The sequence below is a fragment of the Anolis sagrei genome, chromosome 4 (assembly GCF_037176765.1).
Source record: "Anolis sagrei isolate rAnoSag1 chromosome 4, rAnoSag1.mat, whole genome shotgun sequence".
Classification (NCBI taxonomy): Eukaryota; Metazoa; Chordata; class Lepidosauria; order Squamata; family Dactyloidae; genus Anolis; species Anolis sagrei.
This window is the reverse complement of record NC_090024.1, coordinates 144,500,406-144,521,668: the sequence shown is the minus strand read 5'-3', so window position 1 is coordinate 144,521,668 and position 21,263 is coordinate 144,500,406. Positions and strand designations below refer to the sequence as shown.

At 42.9% G+C, this 21,263-nt stretch overlaps 1 protein-coding gene across 1 annotated transcript in view; it reads right to left on the bottom strand.

Annotated features, from left to right (window-relative positions):
- Window positions 1-12,929, bottom strand: part of OLFM3 (olfactomedin 3) — a 202,743-nt gene extending 189,814 nt beyond the window's left edge. The window contains exon 1 of the mRNA XM_060774022.2: window positions 12,343-12,929. Coding sequence (XP_060630005.1) covers window positions 12,343-12,411 — 69 coding nt within the window. The 5' untranslated portion in view covers window positions 12,412-12,929. The remainder of the gene's footprint in view (window positions 1-12,342) is intronic.
- Window positions 12,930-21,263: the final 8,334 nt, after the last annotated feature.

The window sequence follows — 21,263 nt, the reverse complement described above, 5'->3', positions numbered from 1 at the left end:
CTAATGTACCAAACATTGACTCCTCTAGCAATCTGTCATTTTGAGATCTTGGACACTGGCCACTATAGCATTATATTGGACATGTTAGCTGAATCTGCCACAACCAGCTGTTTTCTTATGGCCTGCTTCTCCATCCCATTGAGAGTCAAGGGATCTTTGGATTATTATCTAAAATTAGATTGTAATTGCACTGTAGGGGTAGGGTAAAACAAGGAGGGCAACAATGTTACATTCTATGAGGATGGGGGAGAGGAATCCTGGGGCTCAAATTAGGATTTAACTGTAGAATTCCTCCTCTAAGTTTCAACTCTCTTTACTTAGATGTTTCAAAGTGCAGTACATCAAAGCAAAGGCTTTGACAAGAGTGAGGTGAATTCAAATAGGGATCTAAGAGATAACAAGCTGATTTTTCTCCATGCTCAATTTTACCCAGCTATAGAAAAATAAGGAGCTCTTTCATTCTCCTATCAAATACATGATGAAAAAGCTGCTAGCTAGAACAAGTGACCGTGTCCTGAAGTCCAGGTTAGCCTGTGGTGAAGGACATGGTGGTGTTCTGCCTCCATGGTGGACATGGTTCGTTTCAGTAAGTTTTGCTATTGTCCACTATTTTCTGTTTCCACAGTAGGATCAGGAATATATCCCTGAACGTACCATAGTCATAGTGTACAAATGCTGGATTCTATAGGATGTAGTCATGGCAGTTAAAGTGGAGCATTACACTATAATTGTGCAGTGTGAATGGGCACTAGCTTTATAGAGACTGAAGAAATCATCCCAACATGTCTCAAGGTAGATTGGGCTCTGCTTCATGATAGGTGAAGTCAGAAAGCCTTCTTCGTATCAGCGAGGGACAGAAACTAAGCCCCCTTCCACACAGCTGAATAAAATCACACATTATCTGCTTTGTACTGGAATATACGGCAATGTGGACTCAGATAATCCAGTTCAAAGCAGATATTGTGGGATATTTTGCCTTGATATTCTGGGTCATATGGCTGTGTGGAAGGGCCCTAAGGCAATGCCTTTTTATCACACATGATCAGTTGAAGTCTTTAGAAACCACTTTGGAGCTGGGAGACAAGCCGGAAAAATGGGTGCAAGATTATCCAACCCTGTGAGTTGTGAAAGTAAAAGTTCTTAACAGCAACATGTAGCTCCCAGAAAGTATTGCAAAGCAGTTAAGATTAGGGCTGGTCCAAGACATTTGCTGCCGAAACACAGGACAAGAAGATACCAGCTTTTCCCTGTTCCATGCAAACCCATCAAGCTGCAGTGGTTCTCAACCTGTGGGCCCCCAGATGTTTTGGCCTTCAACTCTCAGAAATCCAAACAGCTGGTAAACTGGCTGGGATTTCTGGGAGTTGCGGATCAAAACACCTGGGGACCCATAAGTTGAGAACCACTGAGCGAAAAGATAATTTCTCTTCTATACTGCTAAAAGAATAACATCCTTCACTAAACCTGAATATGAAGGCAAGTTCAAGACTGTTAAGAAGCTATACAACATAGTTTTGTCTTCCAACACTAAGAAACTGCTGGAAGCCCATGGGAAATAGTATTTGGTTTGTGTGTTTGTGTGTGTCAGGAGCGACTTGAGAAACTGCAAGTCGCTTCTGGTGTGAGAGAATTGGCCATCTGCAAAGACGATGACCAGGGGACGCTAGGATGTTTTTGATGTTTAACCATCCTTTTGGGTGGCTTCTTTCATGCCCCCGCATGGGGAGCTGGAGCTGACAGAGGGAGCTCACACACGCTCTCGCCGGATTCAAACCTGTGACCTGTTGGTCTTCAGTCCTGCTGGCACAAGGGTTTAATCCACTGTGCCACCGGGGGCTCCTGGAAATAGTGTTAAAGGACCTTCAGCAACTGTAGTAAGGATTTTAAACAATCTAACATACGATTGAGGTTTTAAATGGTTCAAATATCACTAAACATTTGAAATCACAACTTGATAAATGAAGCCACTGAGGAAAAGCTTCAAGCAAGCCATATTCCAAAGTTCCTGGGGTGGGGAGACAGATGTTCTCAGGCTTTTGTAAACACTAACAGAGTCTTGTAAGACTGTATTTGTCATGGTGAACTTATTAAGTGGCTGATGTGGGTGTAGTTCACTGACAAGAGAAACATACCTTCTCTGAAAAATTGTCCAGTACAAGACTGTAAGCCTGTTTTATCCTGGAGCAAACTGATTGTCCAATAAAGGAAGACCACATATGTCATACAATGACAATATAACCAGACATTATCTCATGCCTCTCAAGTCAGGCATTCCCACAGCACTGCACAAAATACTCAGTAGCTAACCATCTAGACACGGAAGTAAAGTATTTTAATCAGAATAACTACATTCGACTAACTACCAGAACAATCCCATAGCAACAAAATCTGATAATTTTGTAAAGAAGCCACCTTCAAACCATGGATTATGAAATTCATTTCACTGGTTTGTTTAAACCACAAGATCTGATTTATATGTAACAACAAGTCAGAATTACTACGAAGTAAAACTACATGCTAACAAAGTTCTTATCTGTGTTACTATATATACTCATTTATAAGTTGACCTCATGTATAAATCAAGGGTAGATTTGGGGGCCAAAATTATGGATTTTATATGATCTGTCCAGGGTGGAAGAAAGAACTCTAGTCTGCTTGATACAAGTGTGAATATTGCAATTGGCAACCTTGATTAGAATTGAATGGTCTTGCAGCTTCATAGCCTGGTTGCTTCCTGCCTGGGGGAATCCTTTGTTGGGGGTGTTAGCTGGTCCTGATTGTTTCCTGTCTGGAATTCCTGTTTTCTGAGTGTTGTTCTTTATTTAGTGTCCTGTTTTTAGAGTTTTTAAATGCTGGTAGCCAGATTTTTTTTTTCATTTTCATTGTTTCTTCCTTTCTGAAGTTGTCCACATGCTTGTGGATTTCAGTGGCTTCTCTGTGTAGTCTGACATGGTACCTGTTAGAGTGGTCCAGCATTTCTGTGTTCCCAAATAATATGCTGCTGTGTCCAGGTTGGTTCATTGGGTGCTCTGCTATAGTCCACACCTTGGTTACATCCAGATTGGACTACTGCAACATGCTCTACATGGGGCTGCCCTTGAAGATGGCCTGGAAATTCCAAGTAGTACAACGGGCGGCAGCCAGGCTCCTAACCAGAACTAACTATAGGGAGCGTACAACACCCCTATTGAAACAGCTCCAATGGCTGCCGATAAGTTGCTGAGCCGAATTCAAGGTCCAGGTGATGACCTATAAAGCTCTAAACGGTTCTGGCCCCGCCTATCTCTGCAATCGTATCTCCCTCTATGAACTGCTGTGGACACTAAGATCCACTGGGGAGGCCCCTCCCTCGCTGCCACCACCATCTCAAGCCCGGTTGGTGGGGATGAGGGAGAGGGCCTTCTCGGTGGTGGTCCCCTGCCTCTGGAATGCCCTCCCCAATGAGATAAGGCTGGCCCCATCCCTCACCTCCTTCTGTAAGAACTTGAAGACTTGGTGGTTTTATCAGGCCTTCGATGATGACTAGTCTCAAGTCTTAAGCCCTTGAGCCAACAGTTAGGACTTGGCTTTGTACCCAGGGGCAGCTCAACCCATTACACAAAGTAAGCATTTGCAGTATAGTTGATTTTGCCCAGGGGTGCTCTTGAGGCGCTCTTGGGGGAAAATAGATCTTGACATATGCGAGTTGTAGTTACTGGGATGTATAGTTCACCTACAATCAAAGAGCATTCTGAACTCCACCAATGATAGAACTGAACCAAATATGGCACACAGAACTCCCACAATGAATAGAAAATATATATCAGTGATTGGTCGGGGAGGGGGGGGGGCAAAATACTGTTTGCTTACCGTAGAAAAATACCTAGGGCTGACTCTGCATGTACCCCATCCATTCCCCAGTTCCCTGTCATCTGAAGGCACCTTTTCTTCCGGCCCAGACCTTTTTTATAGTCTTTTAATTGGCCCTGGAATTGAGTGGCCCCGGTCCCCTAGTAGGGCCATTGATGAGACCAATTCTTGTACTGTAGTATTCAGCTAGCCCCATTTTCCCCTTCTTGCACTAGCCTTGGCCCAGCCTGTTCCAAATAGTCCAGGCCCCTTATTGAAATCTTTGCCCCTGGCAGCTTATCTTGCATGAAGAAGAGAGCAGAACTTATTTTAAATTGATTTTAATGTATATGTTGTGTTAACAGTTTATGCCTATGTTTTTGTTTTATACTGTATGTTTTTGTATCATTTTGCATATGTGGAAACCACTCCCCTAGGGGAGATAGGGCATTATATAAATAAAGATGATGATGATGATGATGATGATGATTATGGTTGAATAGTGGGCAAAACAGCAGGAAAGAATGCTTCTGGAACGTGGCCATACAGCCTGGAAAACTCACAGCAACCCAGTGATTCCGACTATGAAAGCCTTCGACAACAAATCCTATGATTATTTACACACTATTCTCTGAGCTCTGGGACTGAACCAAAGCTGTTTCCTTTGTAAATGTTTATTCCTACTAGAAAGGAATATATTTGGTAATTTCGTTTCCATGTCTCTTTATCTCCTAGGTGCTTGAGTCTTGCTTATCATTTTGAAAAAAATTGGAAACCCAAATATTGTGGCAGGACTACAGCCTTAACTAACTTAACACGTTCCAGATGAATTAAAATATAATATCCAATCATCTTCTGCCAGTAAACGTGATGGGAATTGTAGTGTGACACACCCAGAGGAGATTGGGATGTTTCATGGACAGATTGGGTGAATGTAGTCTTCCCTCTTTCTTTTCCACTAAGATAGTATCTCTGTACATGCCACTACCTTTTGCTAAAGTAGACAGGAAACCCTGTTTCTTGAACTAGAAAGAAAAAAAGTGTTATATTGAAGTAGATAGGAAAGCCCTTGCAAGGAGGGGATGCACTGTGTGGGATTTCTGTCTTGAGAGGACTCCACTAAACCTTTCACAAGGTGTACCTTTCCTTTAGCTGCTGGCTTTATGTCACTCAACTTCAAAATGGTTCCTTTTCTGTTCTCCCGCAGCGAAGATTGAAAGACAGCTTGCTTTGAGTGATCTCCGTGGCATAAGCCTACCTGCTGCACACAGAGTACCAAGGTCAGCAGAAGTACTGCATTTCTTGGCGGGGAAAAATAGCACAGAGATGCCATCTAGCAGCAGCACTTAGGAATTTCCAGATCTGAAAAATTTCACTCTTTTGAGGCATTAAAAAGGGGCATAACTTAATGGCCACTGTGTTGTTGTTTTTTAATGCATCTCACTGCAAAACCTTTGACTCTACTTTGGCTTTATGCCTTGAAGACCAACCATATGCCCAGAGAAAGACTCTCCCCAAAGTACATTATTAAAATTAGAGAGGAGGAAAAATATTCTTTATATATTAGTCTAAAAATGGAAATTCTAATCAGAGGATAATTAACACACAAGGCATTTCAGCAGGGATATGGAAATACAACCAGTATGCCTTCATTAGCATTGAGCAGCATTACAGAGTGTCTCGGTTTCATTCCCATCTGAGTGGAGTCAATAGTCTCCCCTATTGAAAGCTGGGAATTTAGCCCTCAAATTATGCCCCTGTAGAAAATGTGTTTGAAAAAGATGAAACAGGGGTACAGGAATCTTAAAGAAGTCTCTTCTCCCTCACCCCAGTAACATAGATTGCCATGAGATGGCGATACATAAACATTTGGCCAATGTCAACCTTAAAGGATCTAGTGTTGTCCCAACACATACTTGGACATTTTAATTTTTTAATCCTTAGTGTCTATAGAACACTTATGATTTTAAAAATGACAGATTCTGAGCAATGTTTGTGTACCTAAATGATGCACCTGAAAAGGTCACGTTATCCAACAAAGCAACAGTTGAGTACAGGTAGGGCATACATATATGAATGCAGAGAAGCACAGTCTTCTGAAAATTTGTGTGTCATTATCACCCCAACTTATTGTTTTCTGTGTTACTACAAAGCATAACAAAAGGAGTAAAGGGACAGTCTTTGACTCTAAAAATATTTATCATTTGATGGGATCCTAATTATTAGGTTTTAGGAATATCCCAAATAATATCAAAGAAAAGAAAACAATAAATCCGAACCATCAGCAAATTCTCAACCCTCCAGTTTAATGTATTTTTACAGGTAACACACACAGCAAAATATGTGTATATAGACACAAATATGCAAGCCAGATATATTAAGTTTAAAGTGAAAAATTAATGGTATTTTCCTTAAGAAAGTGTCTAATTTTGTTACTGTTCTTGTTCTCCGATTAGGTATACAACATTCCAAGAGCATTTGTAATAGTGATTTTTTTTTTTCAGTCTGGAAATTCTTGTTTCCTTATTTAATTTCTGCCCACTTATAAGGATCTCCAAGGCAGATTTCTAAAATACTCAACAATAACTCAGGGGCATGGCTTTAACTCTTGCTGTGTTAAAAAAAGAAGTCTTTGCACAACCTTTTGATATTCAAGTAGTGCAAATTACAAGGTCACTGTTGTTATACCTAAATAGCAATGAGACAAACAGGAAGTATATTTGAAGTGATGATGAAGAAAACACTACCCCCCTCCCCCTTTGTTATATTCTGATTTGTTATCTTTATCTTCTGCAATGGTGACTTAACACTGTAGAGACATTTCAATCTCTGGGTATCTTGAGCTGGGGATGGAGGCTTAGAGATCACTGACACTTAAGGGTCCAAGATATATAACATAGCAGATGCATGTAATTTGTAGTAGATGGTAGCTCCTCTGGCAGAGCAGCAGTAAACTCACTCTGGGTTTTAATTTAAATTTTAATTGAGCTAATTAAGATTCTAAACCTGTCCCCCAAATAATTCAGGCTGGGATCATTGCCTCATTGACAGGGGCGGCTCAACCCATTACGCAAAGTAAGCATTTGCAGTATAGTAGATTTTGCCCAGGGGCACTCTTGAGGCGCTCTTGGGGGAAAATAGACCTTCACATATGCGAGTTGTAGTTACTGGGATGTATAGTTGACCTACAATCAAAGAGCATTCTGAATTCCACCAATGATGGAATTGAACCAAATATGGCACACAGAACTCCCACGACAAACAGAAAATATATATCAGTGATTGGTTGGGGGGGGGGGGCGCAAAATACTGCTTGCTTACTGTTGAAAATTACCTGGAGCCGCCTCTGCTCATTGATTTGCGAGCTACCAGTTGCTAATGCAAGTAACTGTTTCCTTGGGTTGCTGTGAGTTTTCCGGGCTGTATGGCCATGTTCCAGGATAATTTTCTCCTGACATTTTGCCCACATCTATGGCAGGCATCCTCAGAGGTAGTGAGGTCTGTAGGAAACTAGGCAAGTGAGATTTATATATCTGTAGAATGTCCAGATTGGGAGAAAGAACTCCCAATCTGGAGAACTTGTCTGTTTGAGGCAAGTGTGAATGTTGCAACTGGCCATCTTGATTAGCATTGAATGGCCTTGCAACTTCAAAGCCTGGCTGCTTCATGCCTGGGAGAATCCTGGGGGAATCAGTCAAGGCCAGCTAATACCTCCCAACAAAGAATTCCCCCAGGCAGGAAGCTAATCAAGGTTGACAATTGCAACATACACTTGCCTCAAACATACAAGAGTTCTTTCTCCCACCCTGGACATTCCACAGATAGATAGATAGATAGATAGATAGATAGATAGATAGATAGACAGACAGACAGACAGACAGACAGACAGATACATAGACAGACAGACACACACCTCACTTCCCTAGTTTCCAGCAGACCTCACAACCTCTGAGGATGCTTGTCATAGATGGGGGTGAAACGTCAAGAGAGAATGCTTCTGGAACATGGCCATACCAGCCTGGAAAACTCACAGCAACCCATTTATTCTGGACACGAAAGCCTTCAGCAACTGTTTCCTTGATTGTTTTTTTAATTACAACCATTTCTAGTAGGCTATCAGTATACATATACATGGGCAGGAGTTGTTTTATCTCCCTGTATGTATTTTTCTTTTTAAAATTACTGATATCTGGTTTAATACCCATGGTCTTATAGAAAATGAGTACATGAAAAAGTAATGGAATGTCCATAAAAAGAAATAAATTGTGGAAGAAATATTGATCAGATAGCTATCACCATTTAAAGTTACTACATCCATATCCTCCTTTCGGGTGGATTTTATATATTTTTTTTAAAAAATGGCAATGATCACACACCTGCCATGTAATGTTTAGTCTGACCTTGAGTTTCTCGACCCAGGTCTTGATTTCTTTGGTGATCACTAGACAAGGACACACCTACTTCTTACTATCATATCCTTTTGGTTTGGGCTCTGTTTTAAATTCTGCCTTATACACACACAAACACAAACACACATGTTTTATATACACGTGAGAGCAAATGAGTCTGGAAAATGATTTATTTTAGATCACTTTGTTAATTTAATGAAACAGACTCTGTTCTTTGACAACATGTTCCACAAATAATTCAAATGTCTGACATATCTGGGTTGCTTTTGTTTGGTTTTCTATTTTGCTACAGCCAAGTTGGAAAAAATTAATCAGAAGTAACTTTGGATCAGTTCATACTCCTGAAATAGTAAGAACTCTCACCGAAGCACCATCCTATCCTTGGCATTAGTCTTCACTACTTACAACAGCAACTTCTTGAAAGCTGATATGTCTTCTCCAAAACAGGAGAGAGAATGACATAAAAATATCATTTTGCTATTTTATAGGTGAGAGAAATGAAGGTAGTGTTTTTTCAGTCAATCTAAACAAGGCTGAGCCAAACTCCTCCAGAGTCCAGAGTAAAGATGTATGTTGGCATATGAGGATTTATCTGGAAGTGGATGGATAGTCCAGTTTTGTATCTAACTGTCATTCAAAATGGGGATGAATACACAAAAGAGAAAGCTACCAATGTAAACTAGGGCACACACTCACTAGATGTGTCTATACAACTTTAAATGTAGAGTAAATCCTAACAACAGGGTCTCAGACAATTCACAAAGGATACTTCGTTCAACTAAATTACATGTGGAAAAGTGCTGTACATCCACAAAACAAAATCCTGAATGCCTGTCTTTTCAATCCGAAGCATCTCATACAACTACAGTTACAATTTCCATCTTCCATCAAACTCATTCTGACAGCACAGAAGACGACGCTTTCTTGAAATCAGCACTACAGCAACTACACATTTTCCTTAATAAAGGTTGTATACGATATGTCCTCTCTCTCCCTTCTCAATCTCTCCATCTCTCTCTTGGTGTCCCTTGCTCCCCAATATCAAAATTATGACTCCCTGCAAACTGCTTTGAAGTTGAGCACAATTGCCAGTTTGAAGCCTGCTCCTATATTTATATTCCAGCCCTCCCTCCATTATGTGTTTTTGATGTGAGCAATTCTGACATCTATCGAGACACAAAGCGCTGTTTACAAGAACTGAAAATAGTCCATGCTCTTTGTCTGGCACTTCAAATGCCTCTGTAAAGCAGACACCGGCAATCCACACACAATGTGGAGGAGCTGTAATGGCTAGTGGTTCTCTCAAAGAGAGCCGCACGCGCACATCAAGCTACACAGAGCTTGCCCACAATGCAAAATCATCCAGAGAGAGAGAGCGCTTCACACTGACTCTGAGGAGTACGCACACATCTATCTCCAGGCCCTGCCTGCACTTCAGCCCTTCCTCACTAATAGCTTTAGACAAGTCTCATTTCCAAGGTCTGATGGAAGGGTTTTCAAATGCTGGGCACCATTGCACAAAAACTCCTTGTATTTATCTTGTTTGGATTTGCAGGGCTGTCATTCAGCTCTTGGAGCAAATCTTACTTGGTTGCACAAATGGCCAGGGGAGGGGAGAACCCTTGTGCAACCTGAGGGCAATCACATTTACACATGGCCACAAGGCAGAAAGCAAAGCTCAGCCTTTCTCTTCCTTGTGTGTGTGTATGTGTGTGAGAGAGAGCAACACACACACACACACACACACAGATGGCACATGTCTCTCCCTCTCTCGGTTTGGTTTCAAAAAGATGCTTCTATACTGCTACCCATGCTCTAAAAGACTCAGAATGCAATGCATTCTTACTCAATCTTAACACCTCTTTTCCTTTACCATTGCTGAGCTCTCCTTCCAAATTTAGTTCCAGTAAGGTCTAGTCTTTTTCGGTAGATACCACCAAGGCTCCATTAAACTCCTCCAGGGTATATGTTTGATGCCATATGAGGACTTATATGAAGTGGGGAGTGGATGGATAGGCCAGTTTTGATTTAAACTGCCATTCAAAAGAAGGAGCCTCTCCAGTTCTAAAAAGAGGATGGCTGCTTCCTATGGAGGAAGGGCTCTCATAGTATTTTGGCAAAACTGAATCCCAACCCTCATTTCTATGCAGCTGAAACTTGTACAATAACATGGAGGTGGCAGGGAAGAGAAGCAAGGAATCCTAACAACCTTCCAAAGCAAGTATACCTGAAACTGGGTTGCTGTGAGTTTTCTGGACTGTATGGCCATGTTCCAGAAGCATTCTCTCTTGACATTTCGCCCAAATCTATGGCAGGCATCCTCAAAGATTGTGAGGTCTAGGCAAGTGAGGTTTATATATCTGTGGAATGTCTAGGGTGGGAGAAAGAACTCTTGTCTGCTAGAAGCAGTTGTGAATGTACCAACTGGCCATCTCAATTAGCATTGAATGGCCTTGCAGCTTCACAGCCTGGTTGCCTGCTGCCTGGGAGGAATCCTTTGTTGGGAGGTTTTAGCTGGCCCTGACTTATTCTTGTCTGGAATTCTCTTGCTTTTTGAGTCTTGCTCATTATTTACTGTTCAGATTTGAGAGTTTTTTTTAATGCTGGTAGCCAGATTTTGTTCATTTTCATGGTTTCTTCCTTTCTGTTGAAATTGTCCAAATGCTTGTGGATTTCAGTGGCTTCTCTGCATAGTCTTACATGGTGCTTGTTAGAGTGGTCCGGCATTATTGTGCTCTCAAAATAATATGTTGTGTCCAGGTTGGTTCATCAGGTGCTCTACTATGGCTGACTTCTCTGCTTGAGTTAGTCTGCAGTGCCTTTCATGTTCCTTGAATCACGTTTGGGCTTTGCTGTGTTTGGTGGTCCCTATGTAGACTTCCTGTCCACAGTTATGTGGTATATATGGTAGACTCCTGCAGAGGTGAAAGGATCCCTTTTGTCCTTTGCTGAATGTAGTATTTGTTGGATTTTCTTAGTGGGTCTGCAGATAGTTTGTAGGTTTTGTTTCTTCATCTGCAGTGCCTTTCGTGTAAATAAAGAGCACTAGTCAAAAAGCAGTGGAATTCCAGACAGGAAACAATCAGGGCCAGCTAATCATCTCCCAATAAAGGATTCCCCCAGGCAGGCAGTAGCCAGGTTTTGAAGCTGTGAGGCTAGTCAATGATAATTGAGCTGGCCAATTGCAACATTCACACCTGCCTCAAGCAGACAAGAGTTCTTTCTCCCATCTTGGACATTCAATAGATATATAAACCTTACTTGCCTAGTTTCCTGGGCAAGTGAGGATGCCTGCCATAGATGTGGGAAAAACATCAAGAGAGAATGCTTCTGGAACATGGCCATACAGTCTGGAAAACTCACAGCAACCCAGTGGTTCTGACCATAAAAGCCTAGTTTCCAGCATATCCCTCAACCTGTGAGGATGCAGGCGAAACATCAGGAGAGAATGCTTCTGGAACATGGCCATGTAGCCTAGAAAACTCACAGCAACCTTCGACAGCACATTAACCCTGAAACATTAGGGTTAATGTGATGTTGTTTGAGTAAAGCAAGACAGGGGGCTGGGAGAAGAGCTAGACTAGTATGGTTCCATCTGTTGGGGGGCAGTGGGGGGGGGGGGAGAAGACAAGCTGCAGTCCCCCCTTTTCTTCCAGCATTCTTAATCACTTCCCAAGATTGCAAGGTGAACATAAGAGAGCCCAGCGTGTGCACACATCCATTCCCTCACTCCCAAGCGAGCAAACGCAGTGTTTGGAAAGCCTCAACTAGGCAAGCTCCAGGCGGGTTTGGCACAAACGCTGCTCCAGCCTCAGGGGCTGGGATGACCCGAAGGATGCCCCAGAAATCTTCCGCCTTGCCTTCTTCCTTGGCTCCCTTCCCAAAGAGGCGCACGCACTGAGGCGCACATCTCCATCCCCGCGAGAGATCCGCATTGCCTCTCTCTCGCTTTCACTCCGCCTCAACTTGCGGAAGGGTGCCCGGAAGGGAAGAGGTAGGGGGGAGTCCTGAGTTCCAGAAACAATCCTCCTGGAAAGGAGAAGGAGGGAAAGAAGCTGGGAAGGAGGAAAGAGCCTCGCTTCAATCCCCAAATGGCATTTCCTACCTTGGAAGGATCCAGCCCGGCCAGGAGAGTCAGCAGCAAGAGGTTGAGGATGCGGGAGGAGGGCTGCATGCTGCCGGTCCCGGGGCTGCTGCTGCTGCTTGACGGCGGCGCCTGCTCTCTTCTTCCTCCTCCTCCTCCTCTTCCTCCTCCTCCTCCTTCTTCTCCTCCCTTGGACTCTCCTTCATCCAGTCACTGCAGGGACCCCTCGAGTGGCTTCCACTTTCCTCCGCCGCCACAATACAGGGAGTAGTAGCAGCAGCAGCAGCAGCAGCCGCCCGGGGGAGGCTCATTCATTCCGCAGGCACAGGCAGCCTTCGCGAAGCAAACGGGAGAAGAGGCAAGGAGGGAGGAGCAGGAGGAGGGTGCCGCTGTCCAATTCAAGCAGGCGGAGGAGCCTGGCCAGAGAGGGGGAAGGAGGGGAGGAAGGGTGCCGCCCTCAAAGCCCCTCTTTCTGTGTCACTGGCCCAGCCCACCCTCTGCTCCCCCTCCTCTCACACCAGGGAAAAGTTTGCCCGCTGGGCGCCCGGGACACCAAGTCGAGCCGGCCCCCTGCAGAGAGGGAACCAGCCAGCGCGGATGTGACATCAAGGAATGGCTCCTGCAGAGAGCCAAGAGGATTTGGCTGGGGGGGGGGGGGGGGGGGGGAGGCAGGAAAGGGCGGAAGAGGGCAAGGAGGAAGGAGGGGATCTTGGGCACCCCCTGATCTCTTACAATTCCCCTCATTCCCATGTTCCTGGGTTGGAACTCCCATCAGTTCTTCGCCTGCAACTCTCATCAGTCCCTGGCCTGTAATTCTGTAATTCCTAACAGTTTTTGGACTGCAACCTTCACCAGTTCCTGGGTTGCAACTCCCTTCAGTTCTTGGGCTGCAATCCTCATCAATTCCGGGACTCAATATCTAATTAGTCCTTGAGCCCCAGCTCTTAGCTCCTGGACTGCATCTCTCATCAGTTCCTGGGCTGTAATTGCTCCTTACTGGAGCAAACTATAGGGAGCATACAATGCCCATATTAAAACAGCTTCATTGGCTGCCAATAAGTTTCTGAGTCAAATTCAAGGTGCAAGTCATGACCTGTAAAGCCCTAAACGGTTCTCCATGATCACATCTCCTTCTATGAACCTGCGTGAACTCTAAGATCTTCCGGGGAGGCCCTCCTTTCCCTCCCGCCACCATCACAGCAGGCATGTGGGGGGGGGGGGGCAATACAAAAGGTTTGCTAGGGTAGATCCTCTCTCACTAAGACTCAGCCCCCCCCCCCAATGAAAATACTGGCTATGGCCCTGCATCACAGGTACGGTTTGTGGGGACAAGAGAGAGGGCCTTCTCAGTGGTGCCCCGCCCCGCCTCGCCCCGTCCCGCCCCGCCCCTGGAATGCCCTCCCCAGGGAAATTAGACAGGCCCTCCCCTTCTTTTGTAAGAGCTTGAAGGCCTGGTGGTTTCAACAAGCTTTTGAGAATGGCTAGTTCTAGCTCAGCCCTAGACATTGTTGAATATGGCTTTATTCTTCCTACCAATTACCCAGGTCACTTCCGCTAATAGGCCCCGGAAATGAATAGCCACAGACTAGTACCTATTATTGCTGTAGCTTGCTATAGCACTGCCCTTAATTCCTGGGCCCCCTAGAATTTTTGAGCTTGCACTAATCTCGGCCTGGCCTTTTAAATTGCCTTGAACAGGCAGGATTACTTTTAATATATATGTGTTATGGCGACAATTTTTGTTTTGTTAATCTTATGGTTATGTTGTTTTCTCTGTATCTATTGGTGATGTTACTTATAAACTGCTCAGAATCCCCTCAGGGAGATAGAGCAGTATATAAATAAAGTTTTTTTATTATTATTTATTATATTTCCATCAGTTCTTGGGTTGCTATACTCGTCAGTTCCTGGACTGCTTCTCCCATCAGTCCTTGGATTGAAACTCTCATCACTTCCTGGACTGCAATTCTTACCAATCCTTAGACCCCAACTCTCAGCTCCTGGACTGCAACTCCCATCAGTTCCTGGATTGCAATCCCCATCAGTACTTGAGCTGCAGTCCTTATCAGGTCCTGGACTGCAATTCCCATCAATTCCGGGACTGCAATTCCTATCTGTTCTTAGACCCCAATTCTCAGCTCCTGGACTGCAGCTGTCATCAGTTCCTATATTGCAACTCCTATCAGTTCTTGGGCTGCAATCCTTATCAGTTCCTGGACTGCATATTGCCTCCAATATTGGGGAGTGTTGGAAGTTGCAGTCCAGCAGGGTCTTTGGAGACTATACATTGCCCACCCTGGTTTAGCTGTGGCCAGATCTACGCTGCCATATAATGCAGTTTTAGAATGCAGGTTAACTGCATTGAACTGGGTTATATGAGTCTGCATGTAATCCACTTCAATGCAGTTAAGCTGTATTTTGAAATTGTCTTATTTGGCAGTGTAGATCCTATGACTATATCTTGTCTGGTGTAAAATTTGCATTGCATAGACCACTGGCATGGGCAACCTTTGGCCCTTCAGGTGTTTGGAGTTTCAACTCCTACAATTCCTAACAGCCTACCAGCTGTTAGTAATTGTGGGAGTTGGAACTCAAAACACCTGGAGGACTAAAGTTTGCCCATGTCTGCATAGACTCATATTCCTGGAAGAGACCCCATGGCAATTCAGGCCAGACCCATTCTCTCATGCAGGGATACACAATCAAAGTCTTCCCAACAGATCTGCTTAAAAATCTCCAGAGAAGGACACTCCACCTCACACATATTGGACTGTTGAACCGCTCTTACCACCAAGAGGTTCTTCCTAATATTCAGGCTGCAATCTGCTCAGAACTAATTCCCACTGAATGCAGTTACCCTGTGAGTTGGTATGGGGTTGCAGCCTTGTGCAACTTTAGGTAGGATCTATTGCAACTGGGTTGTTGTAGATTTTTTCAGGCTATATGGCCATGTTCTAGAGGCATTCTCTCCTGACGTTTCGCCTGCATCTATGGCAAGCATCCTCAGAGGTAGTGTGGTCTGTTGGAACTAAGAAAAAGGGTTTATATATCTGTGGAATGACCAGGATGGGGCAAAGGACCTAGCTGGAGCTAGGTATGAATGTTTCAACTAGTCAGCCTGTACTACAAATTACATATGTTGTCCCACCTCACCTTTGGGCTGCTCTATTTCACCCTTGACGAAAAGAAATAATTATAGGAGGACCCAGGAACCTCTTTTCATGGTAAGTGGTGTGAAGTTGTCAGTGTTATAGGAGGGACAGTAAGGCTAGCAAAACCATAGCAAGACATTCTTAAGAGAGGGGTGTGAGCTAAGGCTGGCTGTCTTGGATTTGTACATCTGTTCTTTCTTGTATGTTCTTTCTCTCTCCCTCTACACACACACACACACACACACACATTGTTCAATCTAAATAATAATAATACTTTATTTATACCCTGCCTCATAGAATCATAGAGTTAGAAGAGACCTCATGGGCCATCCAGTCCAACCCCCTGCCAAGAAGCAGGAATATTGCATTCAAAGTACCCCTTACAGATGGCCATCCAGCCTCTGTTTAAAAGCCTTCAAAGAAGGAGCCTCCACCACACTCCAGGGCAGAGTTCCACTGCTGAACAGCTCTCACAGTCAGGAAGTTCTTCCTCATGTTCAGATGGAATCTCCTTTCTTGTAGTTTGAAGCCATTGTTCTGCATCCTAGTCTCCAGGGAAGCAGAAAACAAGCTTGCTCCCTCCTCCCTGTGACTTCCTCTCACATATTTATACATGGCTATCATATCTCCTCTCAGCCTTCTTCAGGCTAAACATGGCCAGCTCTTTAAGCCACTCCTCATTGGGGTTGTTCTCCAGACCCTTGATCATCTCCCCAAGGGATAAGTCCTCGCCCATCAATACAGTAAACAGAATATAAACACAAAAACACAACAGAAAATCAAACAATTAATTACATAAAATGCAAAACCAATATCAATAAGCAACACGGCAGCATAAAATCAAACATTAAAGCACAAATAATCACACTGGCCAAATTCAAAGACAAAATTTTAAAACACTGGGAGATAGGACAAAATAAAAATCAAGAAGGGGATCCGAGGATGAGGTAGGATTTAATTGCATGAACCATAAAATAAAATTGCTTCTGAGGTCATTTTATGAAAATTTTGGTCAGGGAGTATCTTACATTCAATAAAGTTATATAGCATTCCTATATATATTGTTTTGTGTAGTATTTTAATATAATACGATCAGGTTCTCATTTATGGGATTTGTCTTCCACTAGACTATATTTTTGTAAGTCAAAGAAAGTGAATCAAAGAGGCATGTATGAGAGCACCTGAGGAAAATTCACAGGTGTGTTGTAGAGGTTTGCTTTGTGTGCATGAGTGACAATCACAAATCATCATGCAGGTTCAATTTTTCCTTTCAGAAGGACTTTTCTGTAGTTATTATGTGGGTTGAATGCAACTTCCTTAGGAGGGACCCCTCCACCCCCCCAAATACATAATCAGAAGGATTCCAATTTTCTTCACATCTATTTTTATGTGAACAGATTATTTCTGTATGTATGCATGGGTTCAGGGGGATTCAGCCATGTGAGCCTCCACCTGCTCTCTGCAATGATACAGACAAGGAACAGGGTGAGCTACTCGGGTGAGAACTAGGCTCTAGCTTAAATCTGTTGCCCTCCAAATATAGTTCAATTAGAGCTCCCACCATCCTTCACCTTTGATTCTTCTAGACAGGCTGGTGGGAAATGGTCTAACAACATCTGAGAGGCAAACTGTGCCCTAGCTATATGTAGAAGCAGGTCAGGAGCAAGTGAAGAGGAAGTGATGGAAGAAAGCACCAGTTCAGTATTATAACTGCAAGAGAAATGAAAGCTGGGATTATATATGTCTCCGTCTGTGTATTCTGCACATGAATGGTTGAAACACAAAATCTTATCATATAAGATATCAAAACAGCACGCTGTGGAATTAGTACACTGTGCAGCTAACTATTAAGCAAACTGATACTCTATATCGAGGTCCTCAAATATTTTAAGCAGAGGCCCAGTTCACAGTCCCTCAGACTGCTGGAGGATTGTGATATATATTTTCAAAGACTTTCATGGCTGGAATAACTGGGTTGCTCTGCGTTTTCTGGGCTGTATGGCCATGCTCCACAAGCATTTTATCCTGACGTTTCAACCACCTCTATGGCAGGCATCCTCAGAGGTTGTGAAGTCTGTTGGAAAATAGGAAAATGGGGTTTATATATCTGTGGAATCTCCAGGGTGGAGAAAGAATTCTGGCTTGTTTGAGGTAGATGTGAATGTTGCAATTGGCCACCTTGATTTGCATTTAATGGCCTAGCAGTTTCAAGGTGTGGCTTCTTACTGACTGGGGGAATCCTTTGTTGAGAGGTGATTAGCTGGCCCTGATTGTTTCTTGTCTGGAATTCCCCTGTTTTTGAGTGTTCTTTATTTAACGTTATGATTTTAGAGGGTTTTTTTTAAAATACTGGCAGCCACATTTTGTTCATTTTCATGATTTCTTCCTTTCTGTTGAAATTGTCCACATGCTTGTGGATTTTAGTGGCTTCTCTAGCATGTGAACAATATCTTCTCTAGTATGTAGACAAACATGTGGACTATTTCAACAGGTCAGCAGTTCAGCTAGCACAAAGGTTTTACCCACTGTGCCACCATGGCTCCCTATGTTAGGTGATTAGATACATACACACATGTAGCTATCCCCTAAACACTCTAAAGAAGGCATTCTCAAACTGTGGCCCTCCAACTGTTTGACCCTCCAACTCCCAGAAGCTCTAACCGACTTGTTCAATGGTTACGAATTCTGAGAGTTGGAGGCCCAAACAGCTGGAGGACCACAGTTTGAAGATGCCTGCCCTAATGGCACCAGATCCTATCTGATCTTGGAAGAATTGGCCCTATTTAGTATTGTATTATTCAACCAGAGAAGTCAGCCATAGCAGAGCACCTGATGAACCAACCTGGACACAGCATATTATTTGAAAACACAGAAATGCTGGACCATTCTAACAACCACCATGTCAGACTACACACAGAAGCCATTGAAATCCACAAGCATGTGGCCAATTTAAACAGAAAGGAGGAAACCATGAAAATGAACAAAATCTGGTTACCAGTATGAAAAAGACTCTCAAATTACAACAGCAAAACAGCAGAGAGGAAACAATCTGGGAGATGTAATCACCTCTCCACAAAAGATTGCCCCAGGCACTAAAAAGCCACACCAAACAACAGCCAGGCCATCAAATGCTAATCAAGGTGGTCAGTTGAGACATTCACGCCTAGCTCCACCAGACAAGAGTTCTTTGTCCCACCCTGGTCATTCCACAGATATATAAACCCCTTTTCCTAGTTCCAACAGACCTCACTACCTCTGAGGATGCTTGCCATAGATGCAGGCGAAATGTCAGGAGAGAATGCCTCTAGAACATGGCCATATAGCCCGAAAAAAACCTACAACAACCCATTGTATTATTTATTTATTTATTAAAATTATATTCCTCCCTTCTCACCCCGAAGGGGACTCAGGGCAGAGCACAGCATATATACGGCAATTCTGGCAAACATTCAATGCGGGAAAAGAATTCATTGTATACATACATGAACATTAAAAACATTTATCTCAGCATTAAAATACACTGATTAAAACCATCTTGATCATCCACATCAAATCTAATTGGCCTGGAAAGGTATCCTATCACTGCTTTATTGCACTGTCCTAAAAGCTTGGAAGACAGGCAATGAATACCAGGTTCTGTAGGCTATATTTCAGAGGAAGGAACTGGCAACTATCCCTGAGTATTCACTGCATAAGAAAACCCAATGAAATTCATGAGGTCACCATAAGTCAACAGTTGACTTGAAGGCACACATATATGTCAACACTCCCTACATAATTGTAATGTGCCATAAAGTAAGACAAGTAAAATGGCTAGCCCTGAGAACCAGACTCAAAGTACATACAATTATCAACTCATAAATAGTCTTTCAAAACTTTTAAAGCTGCAAAACTGCCTTAATGTTTCAGATATGCAGCATGTCTACAGACAAACTTTCACTACAGGATGAACAGTATTTGTTAGCTGCGTGGATGTAGAGAATTGAATATGAACAGAAAAGATGAGAGTACAACTGAATCAGTAAAACCTACAACTGGTTTAATGAAGCCAGGTTTATATCTGATCAAACAGAGACATAATGAGAAATCTGGGGGAGAAAAAGAAAATTGACAGGTGGAGGTGAGTTAAATTGGTCAATTGTAAAAAGCAAGCAGGGCTTCTAATGGAACTTCCCTCCATGAGGACTGGAATATTAAAGCAGAAAGTAATTGCTCCCAAGGAGACAGAGGGTGAGCAAATATGGAAAGGACAAAGAATTGGTCAGTTTTAAAGGCAAGGGAAATTGAGAAGAATAGAGGTATTACTTCTTCCCCTAGTGTATTACTTTTTATATATTTTAGAGGGAAAATTCTTCCCTTCCTGGTGCTTCCCACTCAAGGTTATAACTGTCACTGAATAAATCACAATCTTATTTCTGGACTTCTGTATGGCCAGAACACTTACAGTCTGTCCCATAGGATCAAATGCTTCATTAAAAAAAGAATGAGTGACAAGGGTTACGTTAACAGGAGTGCCTTCTGTGGTGCCATGTCATTATGGATTGGACACCAATCGATGGCACAAATTGTACAAAATCGTTCAGTGTGCAATCTAAATGTAAAACAATTACAGTCACATGTGACAGTTACATGCATCATAAATACCTGGTGTTGTGGGCTTGTTAGGACTGGCTATATGTTTAATTTCCACTGATTTATCAGGAGAAATAAGCTTCAGAATCTGTTCTTACAAGGTATGATGAGGACTAGCAGTGTAGATAGCTTATTAAAAGAAATAAGCCAAACAATGAATGCGAGGTCTAAAAATAATGCCTAGCTGTGAGGAAAGCCACAGTTCCAGAGGCAATAGGATGGAGAACCAAAACAAGTCACCACATTCATGCTTTGTGGTGAGCATACAGAACAGTAAGTCACAACCTGATGCCATCTAGCTGTCTTAGAGCCCTTCCACACAGCTCTGTATCCCAGAATATCAAGGCAGAAAATCCCACATCATCTGAGTGTGGACTCAGATAATTCCATTCAAAGCAGATATTGTGGGATTTTCTGCCTTGATATTCTGGGTTATATATCTGTGTGGAATGGCACTAAGGAGCCCTTCCAGACAGACTCTATATCACAGGATCTGATCCCAGGTTTTTTGTTTATCCCAGATTATCTGGCAGTGTGGACTCCTATAATCCGGTTTAAAGCAGAAAACTTGGAATCAGATCCTGGGACATAAGGTCTGTCTAGAAGGACCCTTAAGCCCCTTCCACACAGCTGAATAAAATCCCACGTTATCTGCTTTAAACTGGGATATATGGCAGTGTGGACTCAGATATTCCAGTTCAAAGCAGATATTCTGGGTTATATGGCTGGGTGGAAGGCCCTTAGACTACAACTCCCATCACCTTAGACAACTGCTGGGAGGGGATGATAGGACTGTCGTAGAAAATATCTGCTATGGATATATTTTTCAAGATTTGTTGGCTGGGTCCTATTGAAAGCAGAAAGCTGAACTAAATGCATTTTGGTATGACTTGAAATGACAATTACTATGTTCTTATGAAATAATGTTTTTTCCAGATTAATGTATTTGCGACAGCTCATTTTGACCAGCTTCTCCACATTGCTCATCTATTGAAAAACAAAGAATCAAACTTCCCTATAGGCTAGGAAATGGCAAGCCTAGTCAATGGGAATATGTTCCTTTGAAATGACACACAACTTAATCCTTTCATGTCTCACATTTGTTAGCCTTGCATCCAATATGCTGTTTAAACCATCGGGTTTAATATTTTCTAACAA